This window comes from Carlito syrichta, unplaced genomic scaffold, assembly GCF_000164805.1.
Source record: "Carlito syrichta isolate Samal-C Ts95f unplaced genomic scaffold, Tarsius_syrichta-2.0.1 Scaffold287973, whole genome shotgun sequence".
Classification (NCBI taxonomy): Eukaryota; Metazoa; Chordata; class Mammalia; order Primates; family Tarsiidae; genus Carlito; species Carlito syrichta.
Window position 1 is genome coordinate 440,049 of NW_007232069.1, and position 20,948 is coordinate 460,996.

The 20,948-nt window shown below is 46.7% G+C and overlaps 1 protein-coding gene across 1 annotated transcript in view; it reads right to left on the reverse strand.

The window, feature by feature from the left end:
- Positions 1–781: 781 nt before the first annotated feature.
- The window catches only part of IRF2 (interferon regulatory factor 2), a 44,032-nt gene continuing 23,865 nt past the window's right edge, over positions 782–20,948 (reverse strand). The window contains exons 6-9 of the mRNA XM_008053229.1: positions 20,155–20,272; positions 10,644–10,808; positions 3,256–3,302; positions 782–2,077 (exon numbers count right to left, since the gene is read on the reverse strand). Coding sequence (XP_008051420.1) covers positions 1,769–2,077; positions 3,256–3,302; positions 10,644–10,808; positions 20,155–20,272 — 639 coding nt within the window. The 3' untranslated portion in view covers positions 782–1,768. The remainder of the gene's footprint in view (positions 2,078–3,255; positions 3,303–10,643; positions 10,809–20,154; positions 20,273–20,948) is intronic.

Below are 20,948 nucleotides of genomic sequence, written 5' to 3' on the forward strand. Positions count from 1 at the left end.
CTTTATAGACATCATGGATGCACGAGAGATCAGCACGGGGGCATTTTCAAGGTCAAGTCTACTCCATGAAACCTCCAACAGGTCATGGAGACTGGTGTTCTTTAAGTCACAGTTCTCAGTCCAAAAGAGAGACCCTAACTTTTGAGGGCAAGGCCTATGTCTAAGGCCTCAGGTCCTAGGAAAAAGAATGATTGACGTGGCATCAGAGGTCAACAAATATTCCCTGTTGTTGAAGATGTCTTATCCTTGCTCCCTGCAAATGATATTAACACAAAACTTGAATCACCGCATAAGTCTAAGGGTGAGAGCATGAAGACCATGGAAGTAGGTGGGGTTTGCTTACAGTGGAGAAGACCACTGGAGTGGCTTAAGAGACTCCTCCCTCCTCCATACTGAATGCTCCAAACCAGATACATAATAAATATTCTTGAAGGATATGCTTAAAAAAGAAAGACCCTCTCCATGGTCACATCAGGCTTGGGTCGTACTTGTGCCCTTGCCTCTGTCCGAATACCCCTGCGATCTGAGGAAAGGCATCTTCATCTGAAGTCTTCAATTTCTCCACATGAAACCAAGACAAATCCCTCTTCTCTTGCACATGCGGATGAGCTGGGAAGAGAGCTTGAGAGAGGAAGGCATTTGCAGCCTCATGGTAAGAACCACAGGGTTTCCTGTGGTCAGCAAAGGAAAAAGTTCTGGTCCCCCAGAAGAAATGATACTTTGTCAGTCCTACCCCACGATTGTGCTCTTTGAAAGCAGACACAGACAAAGCCAGGAGTGATTCCCTTTAAAAATTTAACTATATATCATATTCATTTATTATCAATCCACAGGATAATTTGATTGCTACATGAGCTCATAAAAGCTTTTTTCACCTTTACAAAATTAAAAAAAAAAATGTGCCACAAGGATGTAATAACAACTGCTGATAAACAAGAAAAGGAATCTTAAAATTATAAATTTGCTGTAGAAAAGATAAAAAACAATTATATTTTATTTAGAATTTTTACCTTGAATAAAATATCCCCCTGTATAAAAAATAAAAAAGCTTGCTCTGGTCAGAATTAGAGTATTTTTGTCTTCAAATCTGGGAATTTGCATGATACTTCCATGATGGGTTTCCTTTGTACCGCGTGGCATTCAAGCATAGCAGATTAGAGAGATTTCTTTGAAGCAGTCTTCACGTGGGACATCTGTAGAGAAGTTCGTTTCCTTCTTCTCCTCCTCCGGGTGTGGAACCGAGCCTCTGAGGGGAGGAAAAGGAGGAAAGGAGAGGGGAGGGGAGGGGCAGGGAGCCCAAGGTGCCGTGAATTAGAGCAAGCTCACAAGAAGGCCTATCTGTAAGTGCTTTAAGGTAAGGTGCAGAAGCAGACTGCAGCGTCGCTAGTCTGCCCTATGTACATATTCACAAGAATAAAAAATTCCAGCTAGTTCACATTATCTCTTCCATTCGGAGGCATCCACTCCACCATGCCGGCCTTGACCGCAGGCAACGCAGCACCTCCACTGCCCCTGTTGGTCCTTCAACTTCAGCGAGCAGCCCTGGAGATCCAGCAGGCTCTAGAAACACGCGTCTACCCACGGGCTGGAGTCCTGAGTTAAAAAGAAGCTCCAGTACTGGAGTTGGACACAGCAATCAATGTTCTATTGTCAAGGCTTTTTCCCTTAGATTTGTCTAAAAGAGGCGTCAGAAAGAAAAAAATAAAATACAAACAAACAACCAAACAAAGCCAAGAAACCCCAAGAGCCACCGGGGCAAGTCAGAGGTCTAACAGCTCTTGACACGGGCCTGGGTGATATCCGATGTCTTCTTGATGACACTGGCCCGCGTCTCCCGGTCTGGCCGACTGCTGCTGGGCACTGGGGCCACGGAGGGAGGGAGAGGGAGGTCTGTGAAAGGGGGCCAGGAGCTGTTGTAAGGCACCGGACAGGTCTCCTCTTTGATGGTGACCTGGAGATCAGGCTTGTTGGAGGTGACGAAGGTCGCCATGCTGGGCAGCAGGTAGGTGCTTCGCGTGCCCATGTTGCTGAGGTACTGTTTGCCTTCGATGTTCCTCTTCCGCCAGTGTGGCCGCCCCTTTCAAGGAAAGAATTGAGACATGTATTTCTTTTTCTTTCTATCGAAGGGCTTTGAAAAAATGCACCACTGTTCCCACGCATTGGTGTTTTCGTTGAATTTTTTAGGCATCGTGGATGAACAAAAGCTTAGCAATTCCACATTTCTCACCCGAAATCTATACCCAACGACTCATGCCCCAAGCAATATTTCCCCACCCTTTAAACAAAACCAATTCCCAGTGGCTACCTTCCAGAAAGACAGCCCAGACTATTCTATGAGGGCAGGAAAATAGGCAGCAGCTGGGTTTCTGGCTCCCTAGTCTCTGGCTGCCCAGCTCAATCATTGTAAGTTTCAGGCCACGGTGCCAGTGCATTATGGTGACCTGGTTCCTCACTGCTGGCCCAATTAGACCTTTGCGTCAACCCGCATTTTCACAGAAAGGGAAGTGTGAAACTTAGCAATGGGCAGTGGATGCACCTTGGCATTCCAAAGAGGGTGGCTTAGAGCTCCAGAGTGCCCGGCAAGCAGCTGGCCTCAGGCCGGCGTCACTCCCAGAAGGAGCTCAAAGTGTGAGTCTGCAGAAACCATGAGCCTCCCCGCCCCACACTGCCAGCCTTGTTCATTCCCTCTCCTGCTCTCTCTCTCGTTCACTCAGCACAGACCCCAGGTGGGCGGTCTGCAGGAACGCTCGCCCTCACCGTCACAGCCGCTTCCGGCCATTGTGCTGCCCAGTCCATGGGAGGGTGTGGGAAGCAGGCCCCTGGAATCTGACTGGACACACAAGCAGCCTGGCCCAGATCTCAGGGGGAAAGGAAGCCACGGACTATGAGAGACTTTGGCTTAGGGCCTTCGACACTTACTTACGGACACTGCTTTGGATCAGGTGGGATGCTCTCTTTCTGCCTGTGAATCAGGATGATGAGAGCGATAAGGACATCAGTGTTTCTCGTCGACCTGGCCTCTGCTTCGAGTCCCTTTTCCTGCCATCATAGCCTCTTCCTGACGGTAACACTTAACTCCCTTTCCGCTCATCCGTTCCCAACCCTAAGCCCCAAACTCAAAAGGACGGTACATTTTATAACCCACAAAAAATCCAGATGTGAAACTCTCGATCTAGCGTGAGGGCAGGTGACCGGCAGCAAGGAACCCCGGGTGCTCGGGCCTCCCACAGCCACGCGGGGCAGGTGCCAGCTCACCTCAGCGCCCTCCTCGTCGCTGGGCACACTGTCGGTCGTTTCGCTTTCTGTTCGGAGAGAAAAACAAGGGCCATCATTCCTGCCACTCAGGCTGTTCTGAGGCTCAGGCGGTGACTCAACAAGAGAAACAGGTAACTCAGCACATCCTTTCCCGCCCCTCATCCAGTCAAATGCTTCTAACATGGGAGAAGCAGAGTGAATTTCAACTCTTCCTCTGGGCCCTCTGGAGAGCAGGGGGAGGCTCAGTCTGCAAGAGGTGGGCCATGTCTCCTCAGGGTACCACCTCCCAGGTTCTGTGCTCCGAGGTGCCCTTCCTCATGACGGCCCCCTCCACCAGACCCACACTGGCCATTTCTTCCAATCCATGCCAATCTTTTCATTAAGTCCCGAAGCCGAGTTGACATTTCCCAAGGACTTTTTCTAGATTATCCCTGCTCCACTCAGATCTCCCCTTTACAATTTATATTTCTAGAGTTGCCTCATCCACTTGGGCAACTGTGGGTGAACAGATCTAGGGTGGCCCCACCATCTTCACCTCCTGGGTTCACTTTCCTTGGGTTGCCATTCCTTGAATGTGGGTGGGACCTGTTACCTGTTCTAACCATCTAACAGCCCAGGCGAGAAGATGTATGTGTTCATCATTGTGCTACGTAACACTGAAACCTGTCTTGAGAGGAAACTCTTGGCCTTGCTGGCCTCATGGAAGCAAGTAACCATGCTGGGAAGGCTCACACGGCAAAGAGCTAAGGGCTACTTCCAGTCAACAGCCATCAAGAGACAGAGGTCCCTGGTCCAACAATCTGCAAGGAGCTAAATTCTGCCAAAACTGCGTGAGCTTGGAAATGGACCCTTCCCCAGGTGAACTTCAGATGAAACGGTAGCCCTGTCCAACATTTCAACTGTAGGTTTGGAAGACTGCAACAGAGGACCTGGCTAAGCCACACCTGGATCCCTGACCTACAGCAATTGTGGGATCATAAACATGTGTCCTTTCAAGTCAGGAAGTTTGTGGTTACATTGTTACACAGCACAAGGTAGATAAGGAAGTGGTTACCATCCTGATTTGGCTGCCAGTTGTAAGACACTGAGCAAGATTCTCAATGCCACTGGGCTGTAGTTTTCTCATCTGTAAAGTGGAGGTGACACCCCCTTCCAAAGATGATTACGTGTTGAGTAAGTGAGAGGGTATGTGGGAAAAGCCTAGCACGGGGCTGACATACAGCACACATTCAGTAAATCAGCATTGTGCAACTCTGGCTTTTCTTAACAGGCTGTATGAACAGAATCAAAGTCAATAGCTAGCGATTACACATCACCTGGACCTAAATAAAAAGGGATTTTTAACAATAAGAACATTTTAATTTTTTAAGATTTAGAAAGTCCATGATGTGCAATTGTCAGTGTTTACAACCACTAAGAAATGACATCACAGAAAGCAGAACTTGTGATATACACAGACATTTAGAAATCACTCATGGGCCATTCATGGTCTAACGAGAAACTGTCCTGGTGAGCACTGAGGGACGCCTCTGTCCGCAGGTCTGGTTTAGCTCTCACAAGGAGCCTAAATCAGGAAGCAGCCACTATCGTCCCCCCATTGTGTAGAAGTAGCTCCTTCTACCCCCACCTGTCCCTGCTGTGGGACTGGACGCTGCCTCACATCTTCCTGCTGACAGGGCTGGGAAAGATGGCTCCTCCTAGACAGAGCCCTTTCTACCTCCCAGAGTATTCGCCGCAAGCAGGCTCTATATAAACGAAAGGCCAAAGAACAAAGGGACAGACTGTGCCACCGGTTTGTTTCTGAAACAAAGAACAAGAATGTTGACTCCACTGGTCTCACCCTGGAGCCCTTGGGCCTGTCTCTTGGCCACTGTTAACTGGAACAGGAGTGGGTGATCACCGAGGGCCAACCCTGAACAGGCAAGGGACAGCCTCCCACTCCTGAAACTGGGTATGACTCCCACAAGCATCCTCAGCTGGGAGTGACAGGTGCCCAGGGAAGGCCTCAGCCTCAGTTGATGACGGTCCTAGCTAAGGAGGCAGACTGACAATGCTGGGCACAAGGAATGTTTGCACACAGAAACAAATGAAAAGCAACAGAAGAAGAAAATTTCCCTTCTCACAGAACCCTCGTGCTAGCTCAGTGTCCCTAGGAGGCAGGCATCAGTACTGCCACTCCCAAGGAGGAAAATGAGGAACAGAGATGCTGAGAAAGTTGCCAGAGTTGCCAACTGAGTCAGCACAGAGGAGAGAAAACAAAACTGCACTTCTGATTCCTGGGCCCAAGCACAGGACACAGCAGCTCTGCTTCCCTGCTGTTCCTGCCTCTGATGAAACTTCAAGATCCGCTTTCCATTTTTATGCTTGGCTCTCTTTGTGCTCCAAAGCCAAGGTTTCTCTTCCTTCCATGCATGCTCAGGTGCCCTTCACTCCTAATTACCCTCCGTAAATGTCACTGTCTCTGCTCCTTTTCCCTTCAAACAAAAACAAAGAAATGCTACCCAGCACACTTTGGGGGCTAGGACTCCACCACAGTCCAAGTGGCAGGTACAGAAGGGGCTAGAAATCAGAGCCTGGGTTAAGACTCCTTTGGTAAGACCTTGCACAGCCCGTGAATGTGATCAGATTATTCATTTCCTTTAAGAACCCAATTTTCAACCTCAGGGAAACAGTTGCAGATAAGAAAAGATACACATGAAACTGTCTCGGAGAACCAAACACTGCATGTTCTCACTCATACTTGGGAGCTAAATGATCACAAGGATGGAAATACTTGTGACACTGGAGACACTAATAAGAGGGACAGAAGAGCAGGACTAGGGTTCAGAAACCACCTACAGGGCACAATGTCCACTCTCTGGGGAATAGGCCCCCTGAGACCCAATCCCCACCACCACACAATATGTCCATGTAAGAAATATGCATGTGTACCCCCCAAATCTAAGATTAAAAAAAAGATGTTCTGAATGTATGTTTTCAGCTAGTTGAAGAGCATCCTTTCTAAATTATGATTGGCTGCTTCTAAAGCAGTTAGGAAGACCCCACATCGGCAAACTGTAGTTTCTAATTTCTGTTGTTTAAAAAATGGCCTTAGTACCTTCAACCTAAGGAGAAGATGCCTGGACCTCCTACCTGAGGACTGAGACCCTTCTCTCTAGAATAATAGAGACTCTCACAGTGACCCCCAAATCGGTGGCTCCAAGTGCTCTGCTGGGTACACTCACGCCCAATTTTCTGGGTTTTCAGGTTTTACTACACCATGGCTACTTCCACAATGACCTGGAAAGTGACAAATTTAAGAACTGTAGCCAAGGTCACTGCTGAACTATCAACATGCCTTGTTATTTCACTTTCTCTTTTGATTAGCTTGGATCGATCGATCTATCTATCTATCTATATAATTTTTTAAAAAAACTTACTCTGAATATAATGGAATAAAAAGTTTGAAGTGGCCTCAATAGCGTGGTCAGAATAAGCAGGAACCATCAGCATGTGAGTAACAGACACGTGAGCAATTCATTTAACCTTCTGGTCTCAGTTTTCCTGAAAACACGTAAGTTGAGAGGCAAGGGGGCGGTCTGGATGAGATGACCTTGAAGCCTCAAGGATGACACTCGTCTTAGGTTGATACCCCACTTCAGCCCAGGTCTTAACAATCCTTGAGAATACACGCTGTCAACCATCTCAGGAACATGATGGGAAGGGAGGCGATACAGCTTATGTGAAAGCCTTTTTGTACTCTGACATCCTGGTGTATTTTCTGAAAATCTCTGGTTCAATAATTTTTATTAGTAAGATTGACAAAGATTTCTTCTTATTGGCGATATCCTCAATTGCTTTGACTAAATTGTTCAAATCACCTCAAAGCCACTGTGTCTTTCTTCTACTCCACAAAATGCAAGACTGACAGGGTTTCCATAAGGACCCAAAGTCTTTTTTTTCTTTTTTTTGAGTTGGAGTCTCACTCTGTTGCCCAGACTGGAGGGCAGTGGCCGCTCCCGGCCACCGCAGCCTCGACCTGCTGGGCTCCAGCGATCCTTCCGCCTCAGCCTTCCAAGTAGCTGGAAATACAGGTGCGCGCTACCACGCCCGGCTAATTTTTTGATGTATTATAGAGATGGGGTCTCGCCAAGTTGCCCAGGCAGGTTTCGAACCCGCGGGCTCAGGCAATCCACTCAGCTCAGCCTCCCAAGGCGTGGGATTAAAGGCTGAGCCACCGAGCCGGCTCCAAAGTCTTACTGATGGCTGCTGGTCAGCTGACAGTCTCCACTCTCTAAGTTATAACTCACTATTCCTGTGTATGATGCGTTCCTCTCAAGTCTGTTCTCCACACCCTCTGCCTGACCTCCCCCAAAATACTACTATGGCCTTTTTTAAACTAAACTACCAACCACCTAACAAAATCTTGGTGCCATAGACAAGGCGAGGGACCAGGTGAGGGGAGACCTTGAAACATGTACCGTCTACCCTCTGGAGCTTCCCCAGGTTGGGCTTTAGAGTATCCCTCCCCAGGGTGAAAGTTTTACAGATCAAACTAGAACTTTATATGGTCTTAAAATACCTATTGCAAGTATTCCATGCCACGAAACGGTCTCTTTTCTTTCTCACTATAATATTTAGAACACAGAGGAGAAGGTGGACTTACAAAACTGAATGTGGCTTTGTAATACTGCTGGGATTATATTTCAATGATCAGTAGGGGGGGGAAACAGCAAACAGCAGCTCCAAATGCCAGTTTCCCAAACAGGTGAATGAAGGTGGAGGCTAAATTCAGTTGACTAGCCCGAACAAAGAAAGTCTGTTGACAAAACAGGTGAGCATCCTGCTCTGCCGGGGGACAAAAAGTAAGAGAGGTGACCACACACAGAAGGCGGCTTTTCCGGGCAGAGTGTTACAAAATTCCTGGCTGAAAGACTTAAATTAGTCATAGTCTGTAACAGATGAAGTTCTCACATGTCTGTGAGCTCTAGAAAACCTAGCAATCATGGAACATTCCAGCCTGATCCAGTAAGCCTCCCTCCAAGAGGTTCTGGAGAATCCAGACGATGAAAACAGCAGAAGAAGCAAAGGCCAGGCTGCAGTAAAACCCCCGCCGCCTGCCATCCTGGCACGGAAATTCTTCTTTTCAAATCTATGCAAATGTCCCAAAGAGGGAATGAAATTTTCATTTCTCTCTGCATGGATCAGCTGTTCTTGGTATTCTTCTGCTAAAGCAAATGCCATTGTTGGCAGAACAGCAAGAATAGGTCCTTCCAGAAGCCCAAGACTTCAAAAAATCTTACTCAACAGATCAACATAAAAGTCTATTCTAAAGCTCCAAGACCCACCAAAAAAGAAAAAGAGAGAAAGCCACATGGAGTGTAATACGCCTGCAGCAGCATGACAGAGGAGAAATCGCAAACCCAGAGACATAGCTATGTAAATATAAGCAAAGTGACTTGGTGTTTCACGCTTCAGTTATCTCTACTGTAAAATGAAGGCATAAACATTCTGCTCTGCCTCCTCTGGTGGGGACTTGTGAAAGCCAAACGAGACCATGGGATGTGGGTGTGTTCCAAACGACAGAGCCCCAAGCCCCCGCCCAGGACAGCGATGCAGCAGGGAGTTAAGAACAGGCCTTTGGCATCAGCTCATGTGAGTTCTAGCCGAGCTCAGAGCTATGCATCCCTGGACATCCTTGGATCACATCAGCCTGGGCGTCATCGTTTTTAAAGAGGGGATATGATGGTGCCCCAGCTGACGGGGTTCCTCGCACAGTAATTAAACAAGTCAACTGTACCAAGCATTTAGCACAGTTCCCAGGGCACAATACACATGAAACAAATAGTCGTTGATGTTATTAGGGACTGGCAAGGACCAAAGAAGGCCTGGCACATAGAAGAGATCAAAATACGCTTGATGAACACATAACTGGTGATAAGCTTATCCTGCTCGATGGGTGATATGCTTCCTACGGCCAAGGTTCATGCTCACACTTCTTGTGTTCCTAGCAGAAGAACAAGTTAGGGCCTCCATGCTAAGTGAAATAAGCCAGTCACAAAAGGGCAAACCCTGTATGATCCTCCCTGTATGAGGCACCTAGAAGGGCCAAATTCACAGAGACGGAAAGTAGACAGGTGGCTGCCTGAGGCTGGGGTGGAGGGAAATGGGGAGTTAGTGTTAAATGGGGACAGAGTTTTAGTTTTGCAAGACGAAAAAGTTCTACAGATCGATGCTGGTGATAGCTGCACAACACAGAGGCACTTGATACTACTTAACTAAACACTTGCAAATGGCTACCATGGTCAATTTTATGTTTTATATATTTTGCCACAAAACTTTTAAAAGGAAAAAAAAAGAAAGTTGGCATTTAAGGACTACGAGGCGAGATTCAGTGGCAGATAACTCACAAACAATGTGTCGTTTGAGTCAACTTTAACTCTTGCCCTGGGCCTGAGCCCGTCGCCCGGGTGGTACTGGTACCGGTACCTAACTGGAGGACACTCCATTTGGCAGCATCTACAGAACACAGGCAAGAATCCTAGAACCTTTTACTACAGCTGAACTGCAGTTTCCTATGGCAGGGTCTCTGCTTTTTATTTTCAATATCTGCAAGCAATATCCCTGACCCGAAATTTACATTTCCTAATGACGACTGAGTTCCAAAAAATTACATGGAGGTCATCGGGAAGAGAATACAAGATGACATAACGTCGAGGAAGAAAAGGAGTCACCGCTCTCTTCTGTAAGGCTGGAAGAGCCAACTGAATCTGTTTCTCATCCTGCAATTCTGTTTGGGCCAATTCCTGCAATGATATAGCCGATTCCGTGGGGAATTAGAAATGGGCTCAGTTGCCTGGCCCAATTAGAAGCTGTACTAGATAGAAATACAAGGAAAAAATATGTGGAAGTGACAAGCTGGGTGGAATGGATCTAAAAATGAGCTTAGGGTATGAAGGTTGAGTTCTGGTCCTGACCCAAACACTTACTGGCTGTGTGACCTTGAGCAAGCCCCCTTCCCTTCCAAAATGAAGGAACTGGAAGAGACAATCTCTAAGGCCCTATGCAGCCTGGTCAAACTGAGGTTCCATGAAAACACTCTGCCGGATTTCAGATAACTTGTGCAAATAAATTGGACTCTCACGAACCACTTCCCCAAATAAATCTTATTATATGTTAGTCGTGCATGAGGATGTTCTGGGTGACTGAGTAAAGAAATGCTGTGACCATATCCTCTAGCTGAGAACAAAAGGGTCCAAGGTATTGTCAAGAAAATTAAAGCAAGAGTAACTGCAGCAAGAATAACTCCTAGGACAGAAGAGGGATTCTCTGTTGTGTGGTGACACGGGTGACCCCAGAATAAAAAACTGCCCTCCTTTAGTACCAAAGCCTCCCTCCGACCCACTTACCGGCGTAGGAAGACACAGGGGATATCTGAAGAGGATAGAGCTCACTCATGCTGACCGGCTGCTCATCACTCTCAGTGGTCACCTCTACGACTTGGCAAATGTCCGGTGGATTAGTGACAATCTCTTGATCCTCAATGTTGCTGTCCAGATGGGACTGTCCTACGACTTCAAAGAAAAGAGAGCTATCATGCCCCAAAGTCTCCTGACTTTCCAATTCTAGCACACACGCCCAAGAAAGAAAGCCTTACCCAACAGAGCTGGGGTCAGGAGCAGGCTCCTGGCTACTGCCTGGCCCTGCCATAAGGCTGCAGAGCAAGCCTTAGTTCTGGGTTAATGTCTCCAGAGAGGTAGCCTGCCAACAACCTGGCTGCCCAGCTCTGTCTCTAGCATGCATGCTGACGGCACATAAAGGTGGCCACGTCCTGTCTAGTTCAGCGGAGCTCCTTACTCAACCTGGCCACAGCCAAGGCTGCAGGACCAGAGGCTGCATCGGGTCCAGCCCAGGGCCAGACATGACAGAACTTGGAACCTGACTGATTTCTGTTCTCTGGTCTTACTCTGAAGGAAGGTACTGTGATTATTTTCTGGGTTCTGTCATCCAGAGAGACATTATGAAACCTGAACAAGGAAGAAAGACTGTGAAACACCCGCCCCCATGGTGTCACTTCTAGCTGTGGGGTGCCCTCCTCCCACACCCAGACCTCTCACTGGTCTTCAGGCAACGTGGCCAACTGTCCGAATATCAGTACCATGGACTAGAGTTGGCTTCCCCATTAAAACAGACATTAGTAGCATCAACAGCCCAAACATTGATAAGATAAATTCTGACCACACTGGCTCCGAAACCTGTCTCAAATTTTTGTTTTGAGGCAATTGCAAATTTACATACAGTTGTAAGAAATAACAGAGAGATCCTCCGTGCCCTTTACTCATTTTGTTCCACTGTAATGTTTGCAAAACTAGAATACAATATCACACCCAGGATACTGCCATTAAGAGCACTCCACCTATCTTGTTCAGATTTCCTCAGTCTCACTTGAACTCCTGTGTGTGTGTGTGTGTGTGTGTGTGTGTGTGCGCGCGCGCGCGTGTACGCACGCTTAGTTCTATCAATTTGACCACCCATGTAGTTTCATGGGCCTGCTACCACAAAAGTTCCATCACCACCAGTCTCTCTCATATTGCTCTGTTGTGACCACATCCACCTTCCTTCAGTCTCTCCCTTTATCTGCCTCCTTGTCCCTAACCCCTAGCAAACATCAATCTGTTCCCCATTTCTATAGTTGTTCTCCATTTGAGGATGTCCCATAAGTGGACTCATATAGTAACCTTTTGGGACTGGCTTTTTTCGCTCAGTAATTCCTTGGAAAGTCACCCAAATTGCTGTGTGTATCAATAACTGGTTCCTTTTTTAATTCCTGAGTAGTATTCCATGGTATAGATGTACCACAGTCTGCTTAACTATTCCCCCATTGAGGGACATCTGGATTGAGACCAGGCTTTGGCTATTACAAATTAGGCTACTGTGAGTGTTTGTGTGCAGGTTTCCATTTATCGGGGTTAAAGTAAAGGCCTAAGAGTGCAATTGCTGAGTCATATGGTAATTTCATGTTTAGTTTTACAAGAAACTGCCAAACTGTTTCCCAGAGTAGATGTACCATTTTACATCCCCAAGGGATATAATTTCTCCACGATCCCCATCAGCATTTGGTATTGTCACTGCTTTTTACATTTTGGCTGTTTTGATAGGTGAGTAATGATATTTCTTTGTGATTTTAATTTTAATGTCTCTCATGTCCTGTCATAACTTTAACTGTAACTGACCTTGTACTGCCTTGGCAGTTGATTGGATTAAATGTCCCTGAAAATTAGCTCCAATAAAGGGAAGAAACAGTTCTCAAGATCCTCAAAGCACTTTGCCACCACAATTAACATTTTACTCATACCTGTATATGTTATTTTAACATTTCCACCCATGAGAATGACAGGAAAAGTGCTATCATCCTGTTATAGATGAAGAAACTCAAGCACAGAGAAGGAGAGTGACTTGTCCAAACTCACACAGCTTGGAGTAAGTGCAGTGCTCTATAGTCCTGTCATTTTCCCACCCACCTGCAAAATGTTTAGGTTAGGCTGGAAGGGAGCCACGTTCCAATCTCCTTGAGAAGGCAGCCACCATGAACAGGCTCCTGTTTTCAACAAAGTGTTTTATTTGCAGAAGTATTTTTGTTATAAACAAGTTCCTGTTTTAATTGTTTTTTGCAGGATGATGGGAATAGTATCTGATTTCTACTCTGGGACGGTTTTAGAGGCTAGTGGAAATCCATAGGTTCGGTAATAAAGAAAGGAAAGGCACAAAGGAGGCTGGAAGAGGAGATTTAGGGATGTGATAAAAGAGTCCAAAAGCCACAGCACACACAATGGGAGGGAAGCTGGATGCTGCTGGGTTTTCCTGATGGGGATAAAATTAAAGACATGGAAAGCAGTCTATATATGGCAGGCAGCCTCCCCGATTCTTATCTCGGTCTCTGGACTCTCCTAGTTGAGTGTGAGGGCATCAATTATGCAGCTACTAGACGAGACTGACATTGACCGATATTGCACTCTCTCAAGTTTCTCCTGCCTCTTCCCCCAAGCAAAATAAAATGGTAGAAAAATGAGATCAAGTCCCGTCCCATCCCAAGTCCTAAGAAGCAGCTGGTGGGTGGGAATACAAACCAAATGAGGGCGTGTGTGTTTGAGGAGGGAGGGTCACGAGCCATACCGTGCAGACTAAAGCCATAGTGTCTTATATAAATTTGATTTGTAAATCAAAGCCGTTTCAACTTCCAGTACTTCAAAACCCATTTCTCTTTTGCCCTGCCCTTCCTCATAGGAGACAGCAAGCTAGCCAAGCCAGTACACAAAGGTGGGCGCTCAAGTGTCCTCCTAATTACACCCTTTTGTTCCAGCCAGGAGTTCTTCCTCTCCCTGCTTCCCCCATTCTCCACACCCACCCCCGCCCCGCCCCCACATGATATCCAACGCAGTTATTCCACTAACAAAGATTTGCAGAGCACCCGCCTTGTGGCACACATTGTCGTCCAGTGCAACAGGGAGCAGAGAAAGGTCATTGCAGCCAATTCTACAAGAAGTTAACATACAGGGCTACAGGCCAGCCGCGAAACATCTAGAGAATACATTTAAAGCAGCAAGCAAGTGAAAAGAAGAGAAGGAACAAGAAGGGGCCGTGTGGTGAATGTTGAGGACTGGGGTGGGGTCTTTCTGCCTAGAGAGGAGTCAAAAGGCCTCAGGGAAATAGTGACCTGGGACTAGACAGCAGGCAGAAGGTGCTGCTTCCGGAAGCTCCTTCCTTCCTGACCACCCAGCACAGACTGACCTCTTCCTTCTGGGTGCCTCCGAACACTGTCCCTGCCGCTCAGTCGAACCCACAACGGATGCAGCCGTGTGACACCACTAGACTTTCTGCCTCATGTTGCTGGGTGACTCTACATATCCTTATTTCACTTTTTATCTGTAGACGGCAGACCTCCTCAACCAAAGCATGGCTCCTGGCAGCCAAGAACCTGCACCAAACTTTCTGTATCCAGTCATGACACATGCTCACAGGCTCACACCTTGTGCCAGGGAGGCGCTCAGTGAATCTTTGCTCATCAGATGGATGCATGAAGGGGCTGAGGCTCCCTGACTGCAGCCAGAGTCCTGCAGGGGCTCATGACAACTTGCCAATGGGGAGTAAGATGATTCATGTTTTCTAAAAAATTCCAAGACTTCTGGCAAGTGGACTCTTTAAACCTAGGTGAAGTGATACAGACACAGCAGGCTGTGGGTGCTTGGGGAGTCAGGGAAGAAACATTTTGGGGTGATGAAAATGTTCTGTCTTGGATACAGAGATAGTTATACAGCTGTATGTCTAAAAGGGGTTAATTTTACCGTATTTCACTTAAAATATATGACCAAAAAATTAAAAAGTAGATAAGCATCTCTACTCAAATTTTAAGTATCCTGAAAGCTGGTGTCCAGGACAGAAAAGTCAGTCTTTATTTTCTGGGCTATCATCTAGATATCCAATTAATAGAGTGCATTATCTCTAAGGCCAAAGAATCCCCCATAGCATTATGCCTCTGCGTGGGATGACCACTTCTCTCCGTCCAAACATCATCGAGGGCACTTTAGAAAATTTCCAGCCCCCGAGTCAAAGCCCATGAGAGAAGCAGGGACATCCCAACATCTGAAATGCTCTCTAGATGTGCTCAGACACTGTCACTCATCAGTCTCAATCACTCTCTCTCTCTTTCCCTCTCTCGTCATGTGACTGATTTCCCTGAACCACCAAGTGACAAAGCACACAGCATCACTGACTCCTGACGACTGAAGAGACACACAAATAACAAACTTATCTGAGCCGGGCTCAGTGGCTCAGCCTGTCATCCCGCACCTTGGGAGGCTGAGGTGAGTGGACTGCCTGAGCCCGCGGGTTCAAGACCCACCTGGGCAACTTGACGAGACCTCATCTCTACATAAATCAAAAATTAGCCGGGTGTGGTAGCGCGCACCTGTAGTTCCAGCTACTTGGAAGGCTGAGGCGGAAGGATCGCCAGAGCCCAGCAGGTCGAGGCCGCGGTGGCTGAGAGCGGCCACTGCACTCCCATCTGGGCGATAGAGTGAGACTCCAACTCAAAAAAATAAACAATAAAAAATAAAGTTAAAAAAATAAAATAAAATAAAAAAACAAACTTATCTGACAACTGAAGAGACACATGAATAACGAACTTATCTGACAACTGAAGAGACACACAAATAACAAACTTATCTGCTGCAGCAATAAGGTCAGAAGTGGCACCCTGCAGAAAGCCAAAAAGTATCCAGACAAACCCTGACTCCTTGAGCCGCAGTCTTGCCTCTCTCTGCCCCTTCCCAAGCTCACAACCCCTTAACACTTGAGGAAGGCACAGTCAGGATCCCCATTTTAGACATGTTGAATCAATGGCATCACCGAGAACTAAATAACTAGCTCAAAGTCAGCCAATATATGGCAGAGCCAAGATTCAAGGTCAGCCTTACCTGACTCCAAATTTCAACTCTTTGTAATATGTCTCCCTAACAGAAAGAGTGAGCAAAGCCCAAACTGAGTGACTCTTGGTTTTCTAAGCCCCTCTTAGGATAAAAACTCGTGAGTTTCATCTAGTGAGTCTTTGGGCTCATAACCAAGAGTGACATTTCTTTTCAACAGTTCTCTATTGGATGCCAAGGAAATTCTCAAATGGTTAGAAGAACCAGGATTCCACTAAGCTCTTGCAGCTTATTAAAGTAAGCACATCCGAAAGAGTCATCCACAGGAATGTAATTTTATCTGAACCTCGTTGCTGAAAATTATAACAATATTATTCATGGCCGGTTACTGATGAACCGGTTTGATTCCTTAAAAGGTCATTCTTATTTTATTAACAATTGTTGACTTTATGTGGGACTCCACCTGAGAAAGCAGTTTGCTTCAAGCCTTAGTGAAAGTGCTTGAAAGCAGAGACTATTAGAGACAGAGAGGCCTTGGGAGATGGCCTGGCCCTACCAGCTCGCAGTTGAAAAAAGCTAAACCCCAGGCAAATTGTAAAGGTCACCAGGTAGCTGCAGAGTCAAGAATGAAACTTACTAGCAGGGCATATTAAATCAGGCCGTCAGCATGGCATCACGCAGGGTCCAGTCTGAGTCTGAGTACTGAAACTGTTAACACCAGCCCTGATGGCACAGCACAGATGGGGCTACTTTCCTTACTCAAATATAGTTCATATAATTTTGGTAATATCATCATAACAATATATCATCTTCCCACCTCTAACCATGGAGTGATTGATCTGTGCAGCTCATTTCGTCCTCACGGCAACTCTATGAAGCGGGCAGGATCAGGGTTATTATTTCCATTTTATACAGAAGTCTACATATTCCACTTTATAAATGATACATATTACTTTCAATTTATCTATAAGTGGAATCTCAGAGAGCTTAGGACGTTTTCCAGAACATGTGACACAAAAAACTTCAGAAAGAAGTCTCAAACCCCAGTCCCTGACCTTCTAATCGTGTGCTTGTTCTTTACAACATACGGCCACGATCTGGTTTAGTTGTTCAAGAGCAGAGATGTGAGAGACAGGCTCTACGAGGTTAGTGATTTCAGAGGCTGGAGCTCCGTCCTTTCACAGGCCACACCGCCCCTGACTAGCTGGCTCCTCACCTCACCAGGGTGACAGAGTGGCAGGAAGAAGTGGGGAGGTAGCTGGGGCAGTGTATAAGCTCTTCACTCCAGGAGAAAACAGCACCACGTACTATTATTATACTAAGGGCAGTAAGGAAGGTGTCCCAGTTACAACTCGGTAGAGAGTTAACCAATGTCTTGAGGGTCAATGATCTTGGAACAGAAATCTGGCTAACACACTGGGACTGTCCTCACTGTGTTGTGTGTACAGAGCCTTAGTGGCCACTCTACAGGAACAAAACTCACCTCTAACCTCACTTTCCCTACAAACAGCCACAAGGGGGTTGCATTGTTCAGAATCACTCAAATGCAAAAACAGGTGTAAAAGTCATGCCAGACCCTTTTGACAAGAGAAGGATTCAGGTCTTTGTCTTGGGGACAATGGTGACACAGTGATGGTGATGCTGACATTTAAAAAAAAATCACTCTGTGGCCAGGCATGGTGGCTCCTGCCTGTAATCCTAAAACTTTGGAAAGGCAAGGTAGGAAGATCACTTGAGGCCAGGAGTTTGAGACCAGCCTGGGTAACACAGCAAGACACTGCCTCTACAAAAATATTAAAAAATTAAAGAATCAGCTGGGTGTGGTGGCATATAGTCCCAGCTGCGTAGAAGGCGGAGAAGCAGGAGGCTCATTTGAGCCCATATGATCACACCACTGCACTCCAGTCGGGATGACAGAGCGAGATCCTGTCTCTAAAAAACAAAAAGAAAAAAAAAATTGCTGGCTGGGCACAGTGACTCATGCCCATAATCCCAGCACTTTGGAAAGGCAAGGTAGGAGGATCTCTTGAGACTAGGTGTTTGAGACCAGTCTAGGCAACATAGCAAGACCATGCCTTTACAAAAAATATAAAAAATTTACAAAATCAGCCAGATGTGTGATGGTGTACGGCTCTAATTCCGGCTACTCAGGAGGCTGAGGCAGGAGGATCGCTTGAGCTAGGAGTCCCAGGCAGGAGAGAGCTAGGATCTCATCCTTGTACTCCGGCCTGGGCTGCAGAGCAACTGTGTCTCTAAAAAAGAAAAAAAAAATCACTGTGCGAAGAATAAACGGGGAGGGGCAGAATGGAGGTGAGAGCAAAGACAGGACTAGAAACAGTATCAAAAACAGAAGAGGATAGGTTTGAGAAATACAGTGAGGGGAAACAGGATTTCATCATTAGGGTGAGAGGGGCAAGGGAGGGGGAAGGAGAAAAAACCACATGGCATCACTGAACAATGACGACAGCTTTCTCGAGTACACACAAACTTCTTGAGGCGCAGAACACAACAGGCCTCCACTACCGGGGGCTCCTGGCTGGTACTTGGCGAGGAGCGAGTTCCACACAGCCTCACCTTGGTCACCAGGCGCTCCAGGTCCAATCCGCCAAGAAAAATAGACAGCGATGGGTCCCGTGTCAGGGTGTATTGTGGGTCTCGCTCCATGTCTCACATAAGCTTCATGTTGCCAAGATTGTTCTGGATCTCCTGAAATTTCTGGATGTCTCGGCTCGGGCCCCCATTCCCAAAGAGAGGGGGAGCTCAGCCCTCCTGGGAGAAAGCCTAGGGCCCAGCTGATGAGCACAGAGGCTCTCTTAAGGGGGGGGCACCTTCCATCTGAAGACTCCCCTGAGCTATTTCTTATCTTATAAAGACTATTCCGCGTCTTAAGCAAAATGGCCAAAAGAACAGGGAGCTAGGAGAACAGCAACAGATGAAGACACAGTTCTGCAGGCCTGTGTCCCCGTTGGCCACCCTGAAACCACTGCAAACTCCAGTGCCAGAGGAGGCCAACCCCTAGTTATAACCACGAGGCCTGTGCCAGACCCTGAAATCAGTCTCTTCAGGCTGGGAATCTGCTCTTCCCGCTCCTTCAGAGTTTCTGGGTCTGGCTTTAAAAACCACTTGCAATTCATCACTTTAGATTAAGACAGTCAAATTTGGAAGGAATTACCCAAATCCCCCAAAAAAATGCCCTCTAAGGTGTACTCTGGGCAACCAAAATAAACACAAAATCCCACATCCATGACTTCCTAATCGCCGTGTGTCTAGTCACTACGGGCTGCTTTATTTACTTCAGGGTAATGAATAGTCTCCCTTGTTTCAAAGTCATCTTTGCTTTATTGAAGGGCGGGGCTGCCTTTTATCGAGAAACACAACGGGGTTATAGAGCACTGCCTGGGCAAGTTATACAGAATGGCCGCACCTGCAAACTTCTACACTGGCTGGGAGACAGTTTCTATACAGCTCGGCAAAAGCACTGCTAACCTGGGCGAGAGACCAGTGGAGTATTGTCAGGACAATTCAACATGTTGCTGGGTTCTTCCGTCTTCTGAAAACCAACGCCACCACACACACAATGAAAATTCAAGGTTAAAGAAAAGTAAAAATAAAAGTAAGGGGCTTTTTCTTCTCCCTCTCCTTAAAGGGAAAACAGGGATAGGTCTTTGGGCACTAACTCTGTGTAGTGGACCATGCAGGAGAGATGGGACACTAGAAGAAGCCATGTCTTCAGGATGGTGACAGCATCCTCCTTTGGGGCGTGCACAGCTAGCTAAATCTGGAAGTACATGCAGCTGTTGGGGAGAGAGGCAAGCCACACTCGAGACCCCCCTCAATCTAAACCTGGCTCGTTGGTTATCCTCTCTCCTTTTTCCCTTCATAGCATTTACCACAAAGGATAGTACTGTAGTTATCTGTGGGTTTCTTTGTTTGCCAGCTGTGTCCTTCTATGAAAATAGAAATTGGACCTCCCCGATCTATTTCCTGCTTGTAGTACTGAGTCTGGTATGTGACAGGTGCTCAAAAATACCTGCTGAATCAAAGTATGCCCTTTGGCAATATGCCTCTGTGCCTCAGTTTCTCTGTCTGTACCATGAGCACTACCTTTATGGCAGGTCTGCCAAGGAGCAGTTGCTAAGAGGACTCGTGAGGACAATCTTCCCTCTCCTTGGTTCCCAAGTTAAATAACACTTCTGCCCATGTGACCAAATAGTGAAAGACTGAGATCGCTAATCATTAGCCACCAGGAAACAAATATTTCTCCTGGAAGGACACCGTGCACCTTCTTTTACTGAGGCGGACCCATCTAAGTTCCTTTATCTGATCCTCAAAGGCCTTCATTTTTAAGCAGGGCTAACTGGGGGCTAGAGTTTGCGTTTTGAAATGGTTCCAAGACCTCCTCCCACTGACTATGTTACTGGAAGATCACTGTTTTACAAATTTTAGACCCCAGAGGGCTGCTCGTGTGTATGAAAGATGAGATGTCAAAACAGTTTACCTATGATGTTCACCGTACTATCCACTTCATTTTTTATAGCTGAAGTCAGGACCGCATACTCAGGAGAAAGATCACTTACTCCATTACTAAGCCCCAGAGATGACTCAATTGGTTCTTGCTAGGAAGAAGAAAAGAAAAAAGAATTGAGAACACTTCCTTTCCCCTCCCTTCTCTTAGCTGAAATTCCGCCCTATGCCAACTTTCTTTAATGCTAGGGTCATCCGTGTCTGACTGCTGAATACATTCCCTTTTTCTTTAAGCTGGCCTGGCTTTAAAGCAGCACATTTCTACAGATTATACTGCCAGGCATTCAGTTTCTTCCATTTTTCCTTCAAGGAAATGGTACTAGCACATCTGACTGGCCTTTAGGAAAGGCTCACCCCTATAGACAGTAGCTTTGGATTTCAGCAGAGCTGCATAACTGTCTCTGTAAAGCACTGCACTGCATGGGTTCCAACTCTTTCTTTTCTGAGGGAGCATCAACAGAATGCCTGGCTTTCTCTCTAAAGAAGGAATCGTGCCACCTTTTTCACAATTATTTCCCTGGAAAACCTCTGCTTCAATGATTGGGCCAAAAACAGGAACTTAGAGGAAGTTGTGGATTAATTTTCCTCAGATCCTCAGATATGGAGATGTGGTTTGACATGGACTCTGGCCACCTGAGCACCTGTACTGGGTGGCTGGCTGATAACATGGGCCAAACTCACAGCTGAAGCTTCCCTTTCCCTGATCCGAGTCCAGTCAAACAGCCCCACACCCACGGCTTCACAAAAATGCCTTCCAGGTGCCTGGAT